The sequence below is a fragment of the Solanum stenotomum genome, chromosome 5, assembly GCF_019186545.1.
Source record: "Solanum stenotomum isolate F172 chromosome 5, ASM1918654v1, whole genome shotgun sequence".
Classification (NCBI taxonomy): Eukaryota; Viridiplantae; Streptophyta; class Magnoliopsida; order Solanales; family Solanaceae; genus Solanum; species Solanum stenotomum.
Window position 1 is genome coordinate 28,892,645 of NC_064286.1, and position 16,855 is coordinate 28,909,499.

At 38.0% G+C, this 16,855-nt stretch overlaps 1 protein-coding gene across 2 annotated transcripts in view; it reads left to right on the forward strand.

Moving 5' to 3' along the window:
• Window positions 1-16,647, forward strand: part of LOC125864890 (uncharacterized) — a 61,735-nt gene extending 45,088 nt beyond the window's left edge. For both annotated transcript variants that reach the window (XM_049544984.1, XM_049544983.1), the window contains exons 18-20: window positions 8,234-8,322; window positions 9,144-9,189; window positions 16,215-16,647. In XM_049544984.1, the coding sequence (XP_049400941.1) occupies window positions 8,234-8,322; window positions 9,144-9,189; window positions 16,215-16,247 (168 nt within the window). In that variant the 3' untranslated portion in view covers window positions 16,248-16,647. The remainder of the gene's footprint in view (window positions 1-8,233; window positions 8,323-9,143; window positions 9,190-16,214) is intronic.
• Window positions 16,648-16,855: the final 208 nt, after the last annotated feature.

Below are 16,855 nucleotides of genomic sequence, written 5' to 3' on the forward strand. Positions count from 1 at the left end.
AGACTCTGAATGACCCTCAGTACTACGTGAAAATGTAGCACGAGTGTGTTTCCCAAGTTGACACGACACAATGTAATGTGGATAAACTAGACAAACTAGGCACCATCTTTTGTAGTTTGGATAGACTCGAATGTCCTAAACATTTGTGAATTAGATCTGGGGAATCTGTAATGGAGCATGCTGTTAAGGAATTTGAAGAGGTAAGATAGTAAAGGCCTTGTGATTCATGTCCTGTTCCAATCATTTGTCCCGTACTGCGGTCCTGCATGAGAAAAAAATCATCAAAAAAACTTGTGCTAGATTAAAAGGAGAACCAGGGACATAAAGAACAGACAGAAGATAGGGGTTTGGCTTTTCCAACCCCTTTTGGTTTTGTTTGGATCCCATTGGCTAAAGTAATAGCAGAAGAGATTGTGAATAAACAATATCGGACAAAAGTGATTTATTACTAGAGATATGATCAGAAGCCCCTGAGTCCATGACCCATGATCCAAGGGTACTAGACTATGACACACCAGCAAAAGAATTACCCGCAACAGAAACATCTGGTTGTGCAACCCCAAAACTACTTGTGGAGACGTTTGCTTATTTGCACGATACCGAAGAAACTCATCATATTCTGTCTGAGCAATATGAGCATTATTGGTTGGTTGATTAGGTTGAGCATCATATGCTACTGGTGGAGATGTCTATTTACTTGCGCAATTTCGAAGGAGCTCATTATATTCCTTTAGAACAATAGTATCATAACTGGGTGGTGGACCATGCAAAATATAACATGTCACAAGTGTGTCCACGTTTATGAAAATGACTACACTTGGATCAAGGTTTCCCAAAACGCCCTCCCCTCACCAATTCTCCATAGACTGATATGTACGCTTTTCTATGGTTTGAGATGTGAGAATAGATGAGTCAACAGTGGGTGATGAAACTACTTTGAGACTGGGAGGTGCATCAAGACGAAGTAGATGAGAGAATTCATCGATTGTAGGAACTATAGGGCTAGCTAAAATCTGATCACGTACTGAATCATGATCAAGAGCAAGTCCAACAAGAGTAAGAACTAGAAAAAATGTCTGTGTTCTTGTTATTTTTCCAATTCGTAGCGACTAGCATCAACGTGTCAAATTTCTCTATGACTGCATGTACTTGTCCCAAGTAAGTAGACATCAGATTCTTGTTTCTTTAAGTTGGTCAGTCGAGATATCACATCATAGAATCAAGATATGTCATTAGTGTATAAAGCACGAGCCTTTTCCCAAACTGTATACACGCTTGGAATAGACAAAACAGGGGCATCAACTTGGAATCAATAGAACGCCATTGGAGACTACATAATTGAACATCTATTTTCTCCCATTGTGCTTTGGCTTTTGCATCTTCCTCGCTAGTCTTTGCCTTTACATCTACCACATGTCTTGTTCGTTAAGTGATTTTGGACACCTTTACCATGCACTACAACTCAACCGAGGAAGCCCAAGCTAAATAGTTTCAACTTCCCAATAAAAGTTCTAAAGTGATTATAGGGCTAGAACTTCCAATCCGCATATTTCTGGAACCAAAAACATCACACTCAAAAGACATTATGCTAAATTTGTCTTGAAAACAACAAAAAAACACTTGATTATAGAGATCTGATTGTCGAAAAATTCAAATCTCGAAGCAAATTCGCCGGAATCTGCCTGGAAATAGCGGGAACCCTAATTTCGGCGATCAGATATGGCCTAAAATGGTATGGGTTTGGTCGGAATGGCTGGACGACCCAACAGACAACAAATTTCTCAAAAAATTTTGATCGGAACTGCCCTCACGCACCGGCGCATGAGCCAGATCTCGCCGGAAACTACCACCTTCGATCGGCGCGTGAGGTAATATTTTCTGGTGATTCTGGTTGGGGTTTGTTCGTGGGAGCTTTCCGAGCCTCGTGGTGGTGTTGGTTTTCGTACAACACCCATAGTAAGGAAAAAAAAAAAATCAGACCCAACAGCCACCGGAATTGACATAGACATACAATGACTTATTTGTTCTCACCAATGCTCTGATACCATGTGAGAAATATATGAGAAAAATATTATTGAATTGTGTATCTAAATTGTTACATTGAGACCCTATTTATAGACGCTACATTGGAGTCCTTTTCCAACTAGGATTCCTATTCCTATTCTTATTCCTATTCCTATTCCTATTCTTATTCCTATCCCTATTCCTATTCTAAGTAGAAATGCATATACTTATTTCTATTCTAACAAGAACTACTCGAAGACTTTGAAAAGGAGGCTAAAGGGGTTAGAGATATGGAGGAAGGTGACTGTAGGAGGGAAGAGATAGGAGTTAAGGGGGAGAAAAGGAGAAAGGAAGTAATTTAGCAAGGGGATCCCTTATTTATTCTAGTAATAGAAGCACTAAGCAGGATGATAGACATAGCTATCATAGGGGTTACTTGATGATTTTTGATGTTGCGATGGTTGTGTAGGGACAAGATCGGTGTAAAGATTATTTAGGACAAGTTCTTATTTTGTTTCAAACAGTGCCAGGCCTTATATTAACTTGAGGAAGTGAGATATTCTCCTGGGGAAGGTGAATGATATTGGATTGCTTTATGAAGTTTTGAAATGTAGAGTTGGGGCTCTTTTGGCTACGATCTTTGAGTACCGTTAGGTGCATCGAATGAGGTTCATATTGTATGGAATGCGGTTCTTTAGAGGGTTGAAATGAGACTAGCGGGTGGCAGAAACGATACTTCTCCAAAGGTGGAAAGGAAGTGCTTATTAAGAGCACATTATCTAGTATCCCCACTTACTACATATCTCTGTTTCATGCTCCAACTTTTGTCACTAGAAAGTTAGAAAAGATTTAAAGAAATTTCTTATGGGATGTAGCGGATGGGGCAAGAAATTTCACTTGGTGTGGTGGAGTGACTGTCACATCTCCTAAAAAATGGGGAGGTCTTGGAATCAAACATGAAAGTTTAGATACTGCAAACGTATATTTTATTCATAGTGTTTGTACAATATTTATAAGAGAACAAGTAAAGACCAAATAAACTAATCAATCCCTAATTCTTAGTTAATCCTTGAATCAAGGGATTTCCTCTCAACTATTTTCCTAGAATAATACATTCTAATCCCATATTTACAGGAGCAGATTCTAATAAAATCTGCGAGCTTTATTTGTGGAGCAGATTAAAATCAAATCTGTCAACTCAATGGTGGAGCAGATTATGACTAAATCTGCCAACTCATTCAACACTCCCCCTCAAGTCGGCATGTAAATGTCAAACATGCCTAACTTGCTCACAAAGGACTCAAAAGTAGTTCTGAAAAGACCTTTTGTGAAAATATGTGCAGCTTGTTCAGTTGTTGGAACAAAAGGAATGCACACACTTCCATCTTCAATCTTCTCTTTAATGAAGTGTTTGTCCACTTCAACATGCTTTGTTCTATCATGTTGAACTGGATTATGAGCAATGCTTATGGCAACCTTATTGTCACAATACAACTTCATTGGAAAACTCACATGTCTTCTTAGTTCTTCCAAAAATCTCTTAAGCCATAATATTTCACAAATTTTGTGTGCCATGGATCGATACTCAACCTCATCACTACTTCGAGCCACCACATTTTACTTCTTACTTCTCCATGTCACTAAATTTTCCCAAACAAATGTACAATATCCAGATGTAGACCTTCTATCAATAGATGAACCTTTTTGGTTCTTAAAAAGAAACAGTTCGAGAAGGTTCAATTGGCCATCCGTATAAACCTCAACACTTCTTTGTCATTCTTTTTGAAGAACAAACCTTTCCCAGGTGAACTCTTTAGATACCTTAGGATTCGATACACAACTTCTTGGTGTCCTTCTCGTGGAGAATGCATGAACTGTCTGACTAGGCTCACAGCAAAGGAAATATCAGGTCTAGTATGTGACAAGTAAATCAACTTGCGTACCAATCTCTTATATTGGCCCTTATCAATCAATTTTCCTTCCTTTATAAACTTTAGATTTGGATCAATTGGAGTTTCAGTTAGTCTACAACCACTCATTCCTGTTTCTCTTAACAGATCAAGAACATACTTCCTTTGTGACACTATAATTCCTTTCTTCGATCGTGCAACCTCCATGCCAAGAAAGTACTTTAGAAGGCCTAAGCCTTTTATCTCAAATTTTGAGGCAAGACGTTCGTTTAGATTTTTTTATTTCAACCACATCATCTCCTGTGAGGATGATATCGTCAACATACACTATAAGAACTGTTGTTTTTTCTTCTAGTGAATGTCGAGTAAACAGAGTGTGGTCTGCTTGTCCTTGCACATACCCTTGTTTTTTCACAAATTGAGTAAACCTTTCGAACCAAGCCCTTGGAGATTACTTTAGACCATAAAGAGATCTTCTAAGCCTGCATATCTTTGACTTGTACTTCCCTTCAAAACCTGGTGGGGGATCCATATAGACTTCTTCCTCTAGGTGCCCATTCAAGAAAGCATTCACATCCAACTGCTGAAGAGACCAGTCGAGATTTACTGCGATTGTCAACAAAACTCTAATTGAGTTTATCTTAGCTACTCGAGCAAACGTCTCGAGATAGTCAATGCCATATGTCTACGTGAATCGCTTAGCTACTAGGCGGGTCTTATACCTTTCCAAGGATTCGTCTGATTTGAATTTGGTGGTGAACACTCATTTGCAACCCACTGGTTTCTTTCCCTCAGGTAAATCAAGTAACTCCCATATCTCATTTTTTTCAAGAGCTCACAATTCCTCCAAAATAGCCTCCTTCCACTCGGGAACTTGTAGAGCATCTTGAACATTTGTTGGAATCTCCACACTAGAAAGCTGTGAAGTAAAGGATGAATAACTAGGACACAACTTTTTATAGGACACAAACATAGAAATAGGATATTTAGAAGTATTTCTAACACCTTTGTGCTTCGCAATAGGTAGATCTACATCTAAGGAATTAGAAATAGAATCAGTTGGAAGAGTACCTTGAATTACAGTAAGGTCTTGTGGAACTGATTTTTGGCAGTGTTGAGAATCTTTGGTCTTATTTCCTTGAGTTCGGTTCCTTCTCGAATACACCTGCATTTATGTTTTTGGTTCTCTATTCCCATTTTTATTTTGTCATTTGAAGGCGCTACAGGTTTAGGTTCAATTTCTGAGTTTTTATCATTTAAGTCACTTTGGTCCTTATCATCTCTTGGATCACACTTATTTATATCTTCTCCTACATCTGTCACGTCAATATTTATTGTAATATCAGGCTCCTCATTTGTTTGATATCTAGTTTCCTCAATTAACTTGTCCTCTTAACTTCGGGGTGGCCCAATGGTTTGGGCTTGGGACTTCCATGTTGGAGGTCTCAAGTTCGAAACCCCTTGCCAGCGAAAGCAAGGGGTTTGCCTTTTGGGTCGAGCTCGTCGCACCGGGTTTGCCTAGTGCGGGTTACTTCTTCTATGTGGTTTGCGAGCTATTGCATAGGAGCGGGGGTTTTACCCTGTGCGCACCCAAAGGGTAGCGGCTGCGGGTTTCCCTTGTCATAAAAAAAAATAAAGAGGACAAGTTAATTTACTGACAAAAACTAGATTACAAGAGAGCTTTGGAACCTGAAGAGTATCATGAAGTGCAAGAGATGGTGATAGTTTAATAGTTCCTTTTCCAGCAATCGCAGAGAAGGAACCATCAACTATCTTGATTTTATTGTTCCCTGCACAAGGAGAAGTAGAGAAAAAACGAGAACTTCCAGTCATGTGGTCACTAACTCCTAAATCTATGATCCAAGAATCTATTTGGTAGGAATTGGCACTAAAAAAGCAGATGATACAGTACCTGTTTCAGCAAAAGAACAGGAAGGATTAGAAGAATTTGGTGCATTTGGACGAAATTGTGGAGGTTGAAGGAGTGTGTACAAAATTTCCAATTGTTCCCTTGTAAATGGAGACGTTTCTAGAGAAGGTAGTTGCCCCTGATCAAAATAAGGTGTTTGGAGGGCCCGACCATTTTGAGATTGAAAGCCACGATTATCAACTCCCTATTTCCTCCAGTTTAGTGGTTTCCCATGAATCTTCCAACACATTTCACGGGTGTGCCAATATTTTTTGCAATGATCACACCATGGCCTTTTGTTTTTGTCCTCTCCATTCTTCATTGTAACAAGAGCTGAAGAGTCTATTACAGGTTTTAGTTCAACATTTAAATCAGGTTTTAACATAACTTTCCTTCTAGTTTCCTTTCTCCTAACTTCAGAAAAGGTTTCACGAAGTGAGGGCAGAGGATTTCTTACTAGGATTCGCGACCTGACCTCGTCAAACTCTCGGTTTAAACCTGCTAAAATAAGGTAAACTCTCTCATTTTCTTCCCTTTTTTTGCTTTCACACTATCCACAGAACACTCCCATTCATCATTGTAACACTGGTCTAACTCCTGTCACAAGGACACTATTTCATTATAATATGTAGTGACTTCATTCTCACCTGCTTAGCTTGCCATAGTTTAATTTCTAACTCAAAAATTTGAGAGTCATTTTCTACGTTAAAATATGTCTCCCTAACTGCTTCCCACACATCCTTAGCTGTGGCAAAAAGAGATAAGATTTACCTATGACTGGTTCCATGGAATTTATTAACCAAGCAATCACGAGTGAATTCTCTGATCTCTAGGAGTTCATCTTTGGGTCTCCAACTCCCGGCTTTTTCGTCTCTCCCATCAGATGTCCCAGCTTTCCACGGCAATTGATTGCAAGCTTTACGGACTGTGCCCATTCTAGATAGTTCTCCCCATTTAATCGATGAGAAGTTAATTGGAAGGGCATGTGAGAAGCATTGCCTCCTTGGGTCATCAGATTTTCTGCAGGAGCTTCCAGAGAAGAAAGTTCTTCTGTTGATGTTTCAGAAAGATGCTCTCCGTGAAAGGCTGTTTTATCCCTATGATATTAGGGGAAAAAAGGCCCGCTCTGATACCATCAAAGTTCAAATACTGCAAAAGTGTATTTTATTCATAGTGTTTGTATGGTATTTATAAGAACAAGTAAAGACCAAACAAACTAATCAATCTAATCAATCCCTAATTCTTAGGAAATCCTTGAATCAAGGATTTCCTCTAAACTGTTTTCCTAGAATAATATATTCTAATCGCATATTTACAGGAGTAGATTCTAATCAAATTTGCCAGCTTTATATGTGGAGCAGATTATAATCAAATCTGCCAGCTCAAATGGTGGAGCAGATTATGACTAAATCTGCCAACTCATTCAACAAAACATCTAGAAGTCTTTAATAAAGCCTTATTGGTTATATTTATGGGTTAATTTTGCCTCATCTAAGTGAGATTTACAAATACTGTTGAAGTGATCACTGTCAGCTTGAAAGACAATATGGGCTTTTTCTTTCTCATAGGGCAAAAAAGGGACTGGTTCAACATGTGAAGCTCTAGACTTGGTAGAATGTTGTCTTGACATTTGACTTCCGGTTAGCTCACCGAATTTCCATTGGAAAGAAGCCTGGTTGCATCCTGGATTTTATTCTCTTTCATGTATTTTGAAAAAAATGTAATAACACAATTAAGCTCGGCTTTATTAATTGAATCATCATATAAACTGCTGGGGCTCAATGATGTTGATTGTCGTAACAGTCCATTAGTTGGAGCGATTAACACATTAGTTTATGATTTCTAGTTGTAGGGAGGAAGGGGATGTAACCAACTAGCTGTGTCGTAATATTCCATTAGTTGGAGCGATTAACACATTAGATTATGATTTCTTGTTGTAGGGAGGAAGAGGATGTAACCAACTAATTGTGTTCTGTGGGACATTAACTAACAATTGATAGGTTCATATGGCTCATACTAAAAAGAGGAATGGAAAAATCTATAGTAATAAATAGTAGAAGCAAGCATAAGAAGCTCATTTTATGGTGGTTTAGTCATATTGTTCTTGAATTTCCTAATGAAAATCATATGAAGCAATATGATTTCAGAAAAAAAATAAATCATATGATGCAATAATTAGTAATTTAAAAATGTTGAAGACACCATTATTGATCAAAGGATGGGTAAGTTTCTCGTTCTTAAAGTAGGTGGGTGTGAGGGGGGATCAATTTTCACAAATTGAAGCAAATATATAGAATATAGGCTTAACAGTTTGGTGGTAAAGTTCTTGAATCTACAGAATGGAAATTTGTACTATTTACTTGATTTATTGTCAAACATTTGAGTGTAATTCTGAATATTCTATGTGCAGATCAAAATTCCAAGTGGGCTATCAACGCAGTTTGTTATCACATGTTCCGATGGGTCTTCACATCCCTTCAGTACAAACAACGATATAAGGTACTAAACCTATTCCTTTTGACTTGGCATTTTTTTGGGGGGTTGAAATCATGTGAGATTAAAAATTGTCAGTTGTCCTATAACAATGTAATCAAGCGCAGGGCATATAACTTCTTGTAAGTTCTTTGTTTAATAGGTTCAACTTAGTCACACAAAACGTAAGTTGTTAGAAAGCCATTGAAATGGTATTGAATCATAAATTCTTGGTTTAGGAGAATATCTAATTCAGGGGTAATATCCACATCAACAACATATGTAAACACTGATAGATTGTGTTGAAGAGATTAGGATTTTGTCATCTCATCTATAAGTTACTTTTCTAAAAGTGCTTTAGGATCACATAATATGTATAATCATTTATTAATTATTCTGCAAGTGCTGTTCCAGATATGATTCTTTGCAATGATTGTTCCAGTTGTAAGTTGTTTGTCAGCGGCTATATGTATAATCCTACTACACTTAACCTAATTATTCCATCTCTTATAATCTGTAGCTAGAGTATTAGAAACACCTAGATTTCATCTTATATTTAGTAATTTCATGATATTAAGTTGTGTACTCTATTTTTTATTTTTGGATAAGGTATTGATTTGTAAACTTCTTTGGAGGGGAAGCTTTTCATTAATCATTTTTTAAAAAAAAGCGGATTCAGCTGTTATCACTTTTGGTGCTGCGTTCTTGGGTTCATTTTTGTTGACCAAGAATTTGGTATTGGGAACATATTGTTTCCTTAGTTACTATATTACTGTTGAATCAGATTTTAATTCTCTTTGTTCTTTGATTATTGAAACCTAAATTGCTGCTTTCTTGTTGCTTTGTAGAATGCGTGATACTCTTGTGCTGACGATGAGAATCTTCCAGAGCAAGGTATTGTTTTCCTTACGATATTCTGAAATATGAGGCTTGAAACTTAAATTCTTTCTTTTTAATTAGCTATCTCATATGATTTGCTACTATTTCTCGGTTTTCTAATCATTTTGCACATCTATATTTGTATCGTACAATTTAAACTACGAAGCTTCCTGTATATTGATGCTTAGCGAAATTCTAGAAAGTGTGGGCATCAAATCATTGTTAACATGTTTGAGTCTTACTGTAGTCCGATGCTGACACCAATTGGACAGTTTTTAGCGCAAATCTATCTAAGTCTAGAATCTTTGAAAATATAAACAGAATTGTCATCCATGGACACTTGTGTTGATTTCCTGGACTGCACTAAACTACTACCCTTTTTATTATTTGCTAAAGTTTTTTCTCTAATGTATACAAGAACAATTACACTTGAATCCCACACAAGTTGGTGTTAGCTATATGAATGCTAATGACCATGTTCTCCATTTAAATTCATTTTAGGCCAACTTGATACAAAATAAAGAAAAATCATATTAGAAGTTCTATATTGCTGATCGCCATAAAGTTCTGAGATAAGGTTAAAAGAACTCCTAGAAAGCACAAGGACTTGAAGTGAATGTACTGACATGATAAACATTTCCTGAATTAATTGGTATCACCTGTATAGATCTTTTCTAGTTGTGGCTTTCCGCTGCATGGATTCCAAGAAACTATAGGTCTTTCAAGATGACTTCCTTCATCTTATTTTAGGTCTACATTGTCTCCTTTTAACATCTTCACTCGCCATGGTATCATATTTATAGACTAGTGGAGAAGCTGTACAAGACAAAATCATGTCAAGCAATCTTCTCTTTGTTTATCTTCAATCTGTGCTATTTTCACCTTTTGACCAATATGGTCATTTTTTTAATCTTTTCTAATTTTGTGTCACGACCCGATCCCTCGAGTCATGATGGCACATAAACCCACTAGTAGGTAAGTTAACCCATACCTAGAACGAGTAGTGGGGTACAAGGATAGAACTACACAACAAATAACACTAATAATAAGAAAAGACGGAAACAGAAGAAAAACCAAAAACAATAAATACAATAGATAAAGTCACGAATACAAAGTTGTCTAACAAGATAAATACAAGTCCCAAAAGTGGACCACAACAAGCGGTCTCAAAGGCAAAAGACAAGCTAACATATGAACAAAAGGAGGCAGACTGGTCTACGATGCCAAGTGCTCACCCTTGTCTCTTATATCCACAAGCTACAAAAGACGGCACGATCGATCATCGCTGGTAGCTGGTAAAAGGACCTGCATCACAAAAAGATGCAGAGTGTAGCATAAGTACCAAAACAAAGGTACTCAGTAACATCACAGGCTGACCAAGCAAGAAAGGTAAAAACAATCTGCGAAGATAGAATCTAGACACAAACAAAGGTCAAAGAAGGAAAGCACAGGAGCATGCAGTAAGTAAATCTAAGTACAGCTAAACTAAACCTAACTGGACCCCATAAGCCTAGAAGGTACACTCATGCGCAAGTTTAAACAAAAATCCGTACGGACCCTATAAGCCCGACAGGTACACAGAATAGCTATGACCAAAAAGATAAAGCACCCAATTCCAAGTCCAAAAGGAGTCAACCGGGCCTCGAACCCAAGGGTGATAGTATCCTAAAGAAGTAACTGCCTCGAACCATAGAACAATAGTCTCAAGCTGGAAATAATGGCCTCCAACTGTAGAACATCAGCCTTGAACTGGGATTGCGACCTCGAACCGTAGGACACCAACCTCGAACCAGAAATAATCATAGTGTCCAGTCAACTCCCAGCCCAGCTAGTAAGAGTGACAAAAAGGCCTGTTGACTCCGAAGAGGATTCCAATATCAATACTAAGTCATCGTGGAACGCCGCCCACCCAAAGGTATCAACAAAAGGCTCCCAGCCTAGTACGACTCAATCTCCAATCCTCGCGATAGCACAAACCTCCGATAACGCATCGGAGACGCAAAGACGGGGAGAGAGAATAGAAGGTCTAACAAGTTGCGCAAACGCCTAAACTAAGGCTCATACTACCAGACTCAAGTCTCCTATTCCATTCTACAGGGACCTAGTCCGTCCGAAACAATGTCGGAAACATGATGAAAATGCAAGGGGGAAGAGTCTAAGGCATCACTAGCCTATCCTAGACTAAGGCTAAACATGCTTCAAAACACACATGATAATACAAGTAAATCACATAGCATGTTGCAGCACACATACAACCCCCAACTAATCATGATACTACCCTCAGAATAAAGCTGATCAATCCTAAAATATGGTCTTTAAAATAAAAACAGAAATAACTAGGTACCCGCCCCCAATTCACGCTAATCATCATGAATTCACACTTTCCTGCTCTATCTAAATAGAAAGGAAGTCATAGTCTACCTATAGGTCGACCGCACGCGCTCCAACTCAGAAGGCCAGAGTTTTTTCTTTCCGAACAGCCTCCAAACGCTGCCATACTTTCAAAAATAGGATCACAACATAAGTACAACCGTTGAAACACTAAAATAAATTAAATCGATATGGATCAATTTTGAAGTCAAATGCAAATTGTGGGACCCATGCCGGAATTTCCAGAATTGACTCCGTCAAGAGGTCCTAAACTATGCCTCGAACATGTGTTCCAAAGATGGACACAATCCGAGGCCTAAAACAGCCCACTACAACACATGAAGACAATCAACTAGTTAAACAACAAAGAGAGACGGGGCAGCAGCTCAATCAAGAAATTCACCTCAAACGGATGTCCTTCAACAACTCCTGATCACTCCACCACGTAGCCACGCTCCCAACGATCATACAGGACTTTGAATCACTCAAATTGAAGCTCGGATGAAGGAGAAATCGCCTTTTGAAAATAAGAAATGAGGCTACAAATTCACTATATAAATAGCCGAGATCTGGTCGCTAAAAGTCCAATTTGATCGCTAAAAGCCTGCACCAGATATCAACACTTCAATACTTCAGCTGGTTTGTTAAACTCCAAATTCTACGATGGGGTGCCCGTGATTCATTCGGAACTCCATGCACGCAAACGGGATATGCAACTCTACCAAATTCAATATTTCGGACTCAACAGAGTAGTTGAAATTCCCATACGAGATCATCTCGATAAAAAGTGGGTCCCACACCCAAACTCCATTTTAAGCCAAAATTAACAAAGGGGCTCGGAATAAGCCAGAAGCCTCGGGATCCAAACGAAGGGTCGTTCGAGACAAAATTCAACATTTCAGAGCTAACCACGCTGACTTAGTTCTCATTTGAGGCCGTTTACTCAAAATGTTGACTAAAGTCAAACTTAGGCTTTAACTTGAAAGTCAAAACGCCTAATCGCACTAAAAGCCTTGGGAGTCGTCTCGACCATGCCACTTGCCTAAAATGACCTTTTAGGAGCTAATGGAATCGTCAGAATGAGATTATGAGGTCATCTTCTTGAACATTTGATCAAAACTGATTGCTCCAAAACACCAAAACTCTCATAAAAACCAAACGAACGACCAGGTGACCGAACTGTCAATCCTGGCAAGTCATAAATGACTTGGTGTCGCTACAGGAAGGCGCTAAACGACGAAAAAGAGGCATAAACACAGAAATGACCTGGAAGTCATTACAACATCCACTACTGAAAAGGACTTTCGTTAGCGAAAGTAAAAGTCAAGTAGTACCTGAAAGCTCAAACAAGCCAAGAAACTGCTCCTGCATATCTTTCTCGGTCTTTCAGGTTGCCTCCTACACTGGATAATGCCTTCAGCAGACCTTAACCACAGGAACTGCTCTTGAACGCAATCGTCACACATCTCTGGCAAGAATAGCAACTGGCTCCTCCACAAAGATCAAGTGATCATCCAACTCTACTACATCATACTGAAGCACATAAAACTCATTTGGAACATACTAGTGCAACACCGAAACATGAAAGATTGAGTGGATATCTAAGAACATCGGAAGCAAAGGTAACTCATATGTAACCTCTCCAACTGTTTGGAGGATCTCAAATGGCCCAATATATCTGGGGCTAAGCTTTCCCTGCCTCCCAAATCTCATCACGCCCTTCATGGGTGACTTCCTGAGAAACACTCTATCACCAACTGCAAATCTCAAAGGCCGTCGCCGCCTATGATCAACATAATTCTTGTGCCTGCTCTAAGTCGTTCGAAGTCTATCCTGAATCACCCTCACCCGCTCTAAAGCCTCCTGAATCAAGTTTGTACCACGCAGTCTAGGCTTTGTAGACTCAAATCGACCAATCAGAAAACAATAACGCCTACCATATAAAGCCTCAAACGGGGCCATCTAGATGCTAGAATGATAGTTGTTGTACGCAAACTCCGCCAAAGGAAAGAATTGGTTCCATTGACCTCTAAACTCTAAGACATAAGCCCGCAACATGTCCTCAAGGACCTGGATAGTATGCCTCAACTGACCATTAGTCTACTGGTGGGAGTGTGCTAAGTCAACGCGAGTGCCCAACTCATCCTAAAAAGTCTTCTATAAGCTAAAAGTAAACTGAGCACCCCGATCTGATAAAATGGAAACCGGCACACCATGAAGACGAACCACTTCACGAATGTTGATATGGGCTAACCTCTCGGCGCTAAATGAAGACTGAATAGGGCGGAAGTGTTTTATGTTGGCTATTTAAAGCCCCTCAATGCTTTATAAAATTATTGAAAACTATTGAAAGCCATTTCAATCCATTGAGAGATATTTCAATCAATTCTTTTTGCTGCCCCATTTTTATAAAACACCAATAGTGGTAAGTTTCATTGATCTTACGGGGATTTGTGAAATCTTCCAAAGAACTACCATACAATATTAACCCGTAAGGGCTACTCTTTTTAACCCGTAAGGGCCATCCTTTTAACCTGTTAGGGATACCCATTTTAACCCGTCAGGGCTACTATTTTCAATTGGTATTCTTTTCTAGCACAAGCTTTTTTAACCTAAAAAAATGGCAAGCAGTACTCTCTTTGAATGCCAAAAAAGTTTCACGGACAAACTATCAGATTTGGTTAATGAAAATGAAATCATATTTTATAACCTATGTCTTATGTGTTGTTGTGGAAGAAAAATACTTGCAACAATACTTTGAGAATCCTACAATTGTCCAAATAAAACCACTTTCTGAAGAATTTCCACAAAACATAATGTCATGGAAGGTGTTTTTGAAGATCAGAATCAAAAGAAGAAAAAAGAAAGAGAGAAAGATCATCAATATCCAGAAAAATATGCAACTTCAACAATATTCAAGAGAAAATCAACATCAATTGCTAGAACAAAAATTGAGGAGCAGTTTTTAATATTGCAGTAATTAAAGCAAAGGAGGAGGGTTGAAATTTGCTTTAAGTTACTGCAATAGTTTTTATCAACCGAAACCCATGTCGGACGCACACGGTCCATGTATCAACCGAAACCATTTCCCCTTGGCATAATCATCACAATAAATCTCATCTCAATGTTCTAGACCAATGCAAAATAGGCATGTTCACACAATTCATGAGAGTATGATGATGTCCATAGCAACACACAACATATCAACACAATCACGACACATTGTCAATAATGAGTCAATATCACCAATCAAATCATGAACAACACAACGCACATCAATATAGTAATCAAATTGCCTTTTTATCACCCCTTTTATCATCATTAGGATCATTCAATAGGAACAAGTCAAACCCATAGCCAATTCCTATTATTCCCCAATACACATAATAAGGAAATACAAGATTCTACATACTTAACAAAGGTTTAGAAGTACACTTGCCTCAATTTAGTCAAAAAATCACTCTGTAACTTGATCCATTGCTCTTCATTGGGTCTCCAAATCAACAAAGTCTATTCAATAATGGAATCAAAATAAGAATTTGAATCCAACAACACCCATATCAACTACTTTGGAAAATCGGGTCAAATTGACCCACAAACCCGATTTCGAAAATGAGGGGTAAATCTAGAATTTAGTATATAATTGTGTTACCCAAAACATTTGGAAACTAATGGTGAAAACCATTTCGAAAATGGAGTTGTATTCAACCTGTGTTATGAAAGGCGCTCGCCTTTCGCCTTTGGCGACAAGGCGAGGCGAGGCGAGGGGTCATAACGCCTAAATTTTGAGAATAGACTTTGTTGCAACAAACTAACATAACGCCTAAAATTTGAGATCTCTAAAAATTCAACCAAGATCTCTCTTAGGCCTAAAATCATCCTCCGAATCCAATGGAACCGTCAGAAATCCGATCCAAGCATTTGAACTCCAAATGTTGACCAAAGTCAACTAAAAGACTAAAATCACATCAACTTTCAACTTAAGACCTCAAATCCATGAAAAATTCCAAATTTGAAATCGACGACTCTCCAAGATCAAATTCCACATTTCGGGGCTGATGGAATTGACATAATTCCATTCCGGGACTCAAAACTCCAATTGTTACCCAAAACCACTTTTAAACAACTTAAATCTTTAAAAATTCAAAACTTCCAAAATCACAATCTTTTACTCAAATTTCAAAATCAACTTCACAGACTCATCAGAAATGACTCGGGGCAACTATCGGGAGGGGTAAAACGGTAATTTCGGCCAAAGTAGAAGTATTTTTCAGACCCTTTTCCCTAGTATTAACTATGCTTTGAAAATTAAATTTGACCACTAGTACTCCAATACATTTGGGAAATTCACTTAAAGATAAGGGTAAAATTGAGAAAAATAATTTGTTGTCTCTTGGTTTACTAAAATGGACAAGTAACAGGAAATTTTTTACTCGTACAAGTAAAAGGGAATGGAGGAAGTACTATATAAAAGCTTGCATACATAAAAAACATGAGTACTGACTGACCAAGATTTTATAGAGTGGTGATCATATTTTACTCTTATGATTTAGCTTGAAGTAATAAATTTGATATATTGATTACTTTACTATAGAAAAGATGTCTGATATTTTTCTTACAATTTTTTTGGTTAAGGTGAGCCTAAAAGTTCTACCCCACTTTTTGTGCAGGCACTGGATGAGAAGAGAAAGGGAAAAATATAAACCTTTACTTTCTGTATAGGTGCATTATTTATGGCCATTGATATTCTTTATATGAACCAATAAAAAAGTTAACAATAAACAGCAAGCTTTTGGGCAAGTAGGAAGATGCTCTCTTTTTTTTTTCCTTTCTAAATTTTGTAGTTGTAAACTTGTAACTTTATACGGTACTTATCTTTGCACCATGTGTTGTATCATTGTATTAGATTTTGCCCCTTTGGCGTGAATTATCTAATTGTATCCCTTGTTGTACTTGTGAGAAATCAAAATCAGTGGCTGGTTGATTTTATTAATTAAATCAATCATATCAAAGTCAATAGTTGTGCTAATATCTTTTGTCAAAGTTACTAATGAATGTTTAATGTGAGGGCATTGTTGAATGAATACAACCCTGTAGATTTGACCCATAAGTCTCATCAAGAGGCTCTATGCTATTGATATCCAAGAAAATATGATTATGTTGTTCTCTTTAGCCTGTATAAGTGGTCATCTGGTGGACACAAACTAACTAATGCCTGAGTTGAAATTCTGGTATTGACTGCAACATTGAAAGAGTACATACCATTTGATTAAACTAAACTTTTGCAGACAGACAGCAGTACTGGTGAATA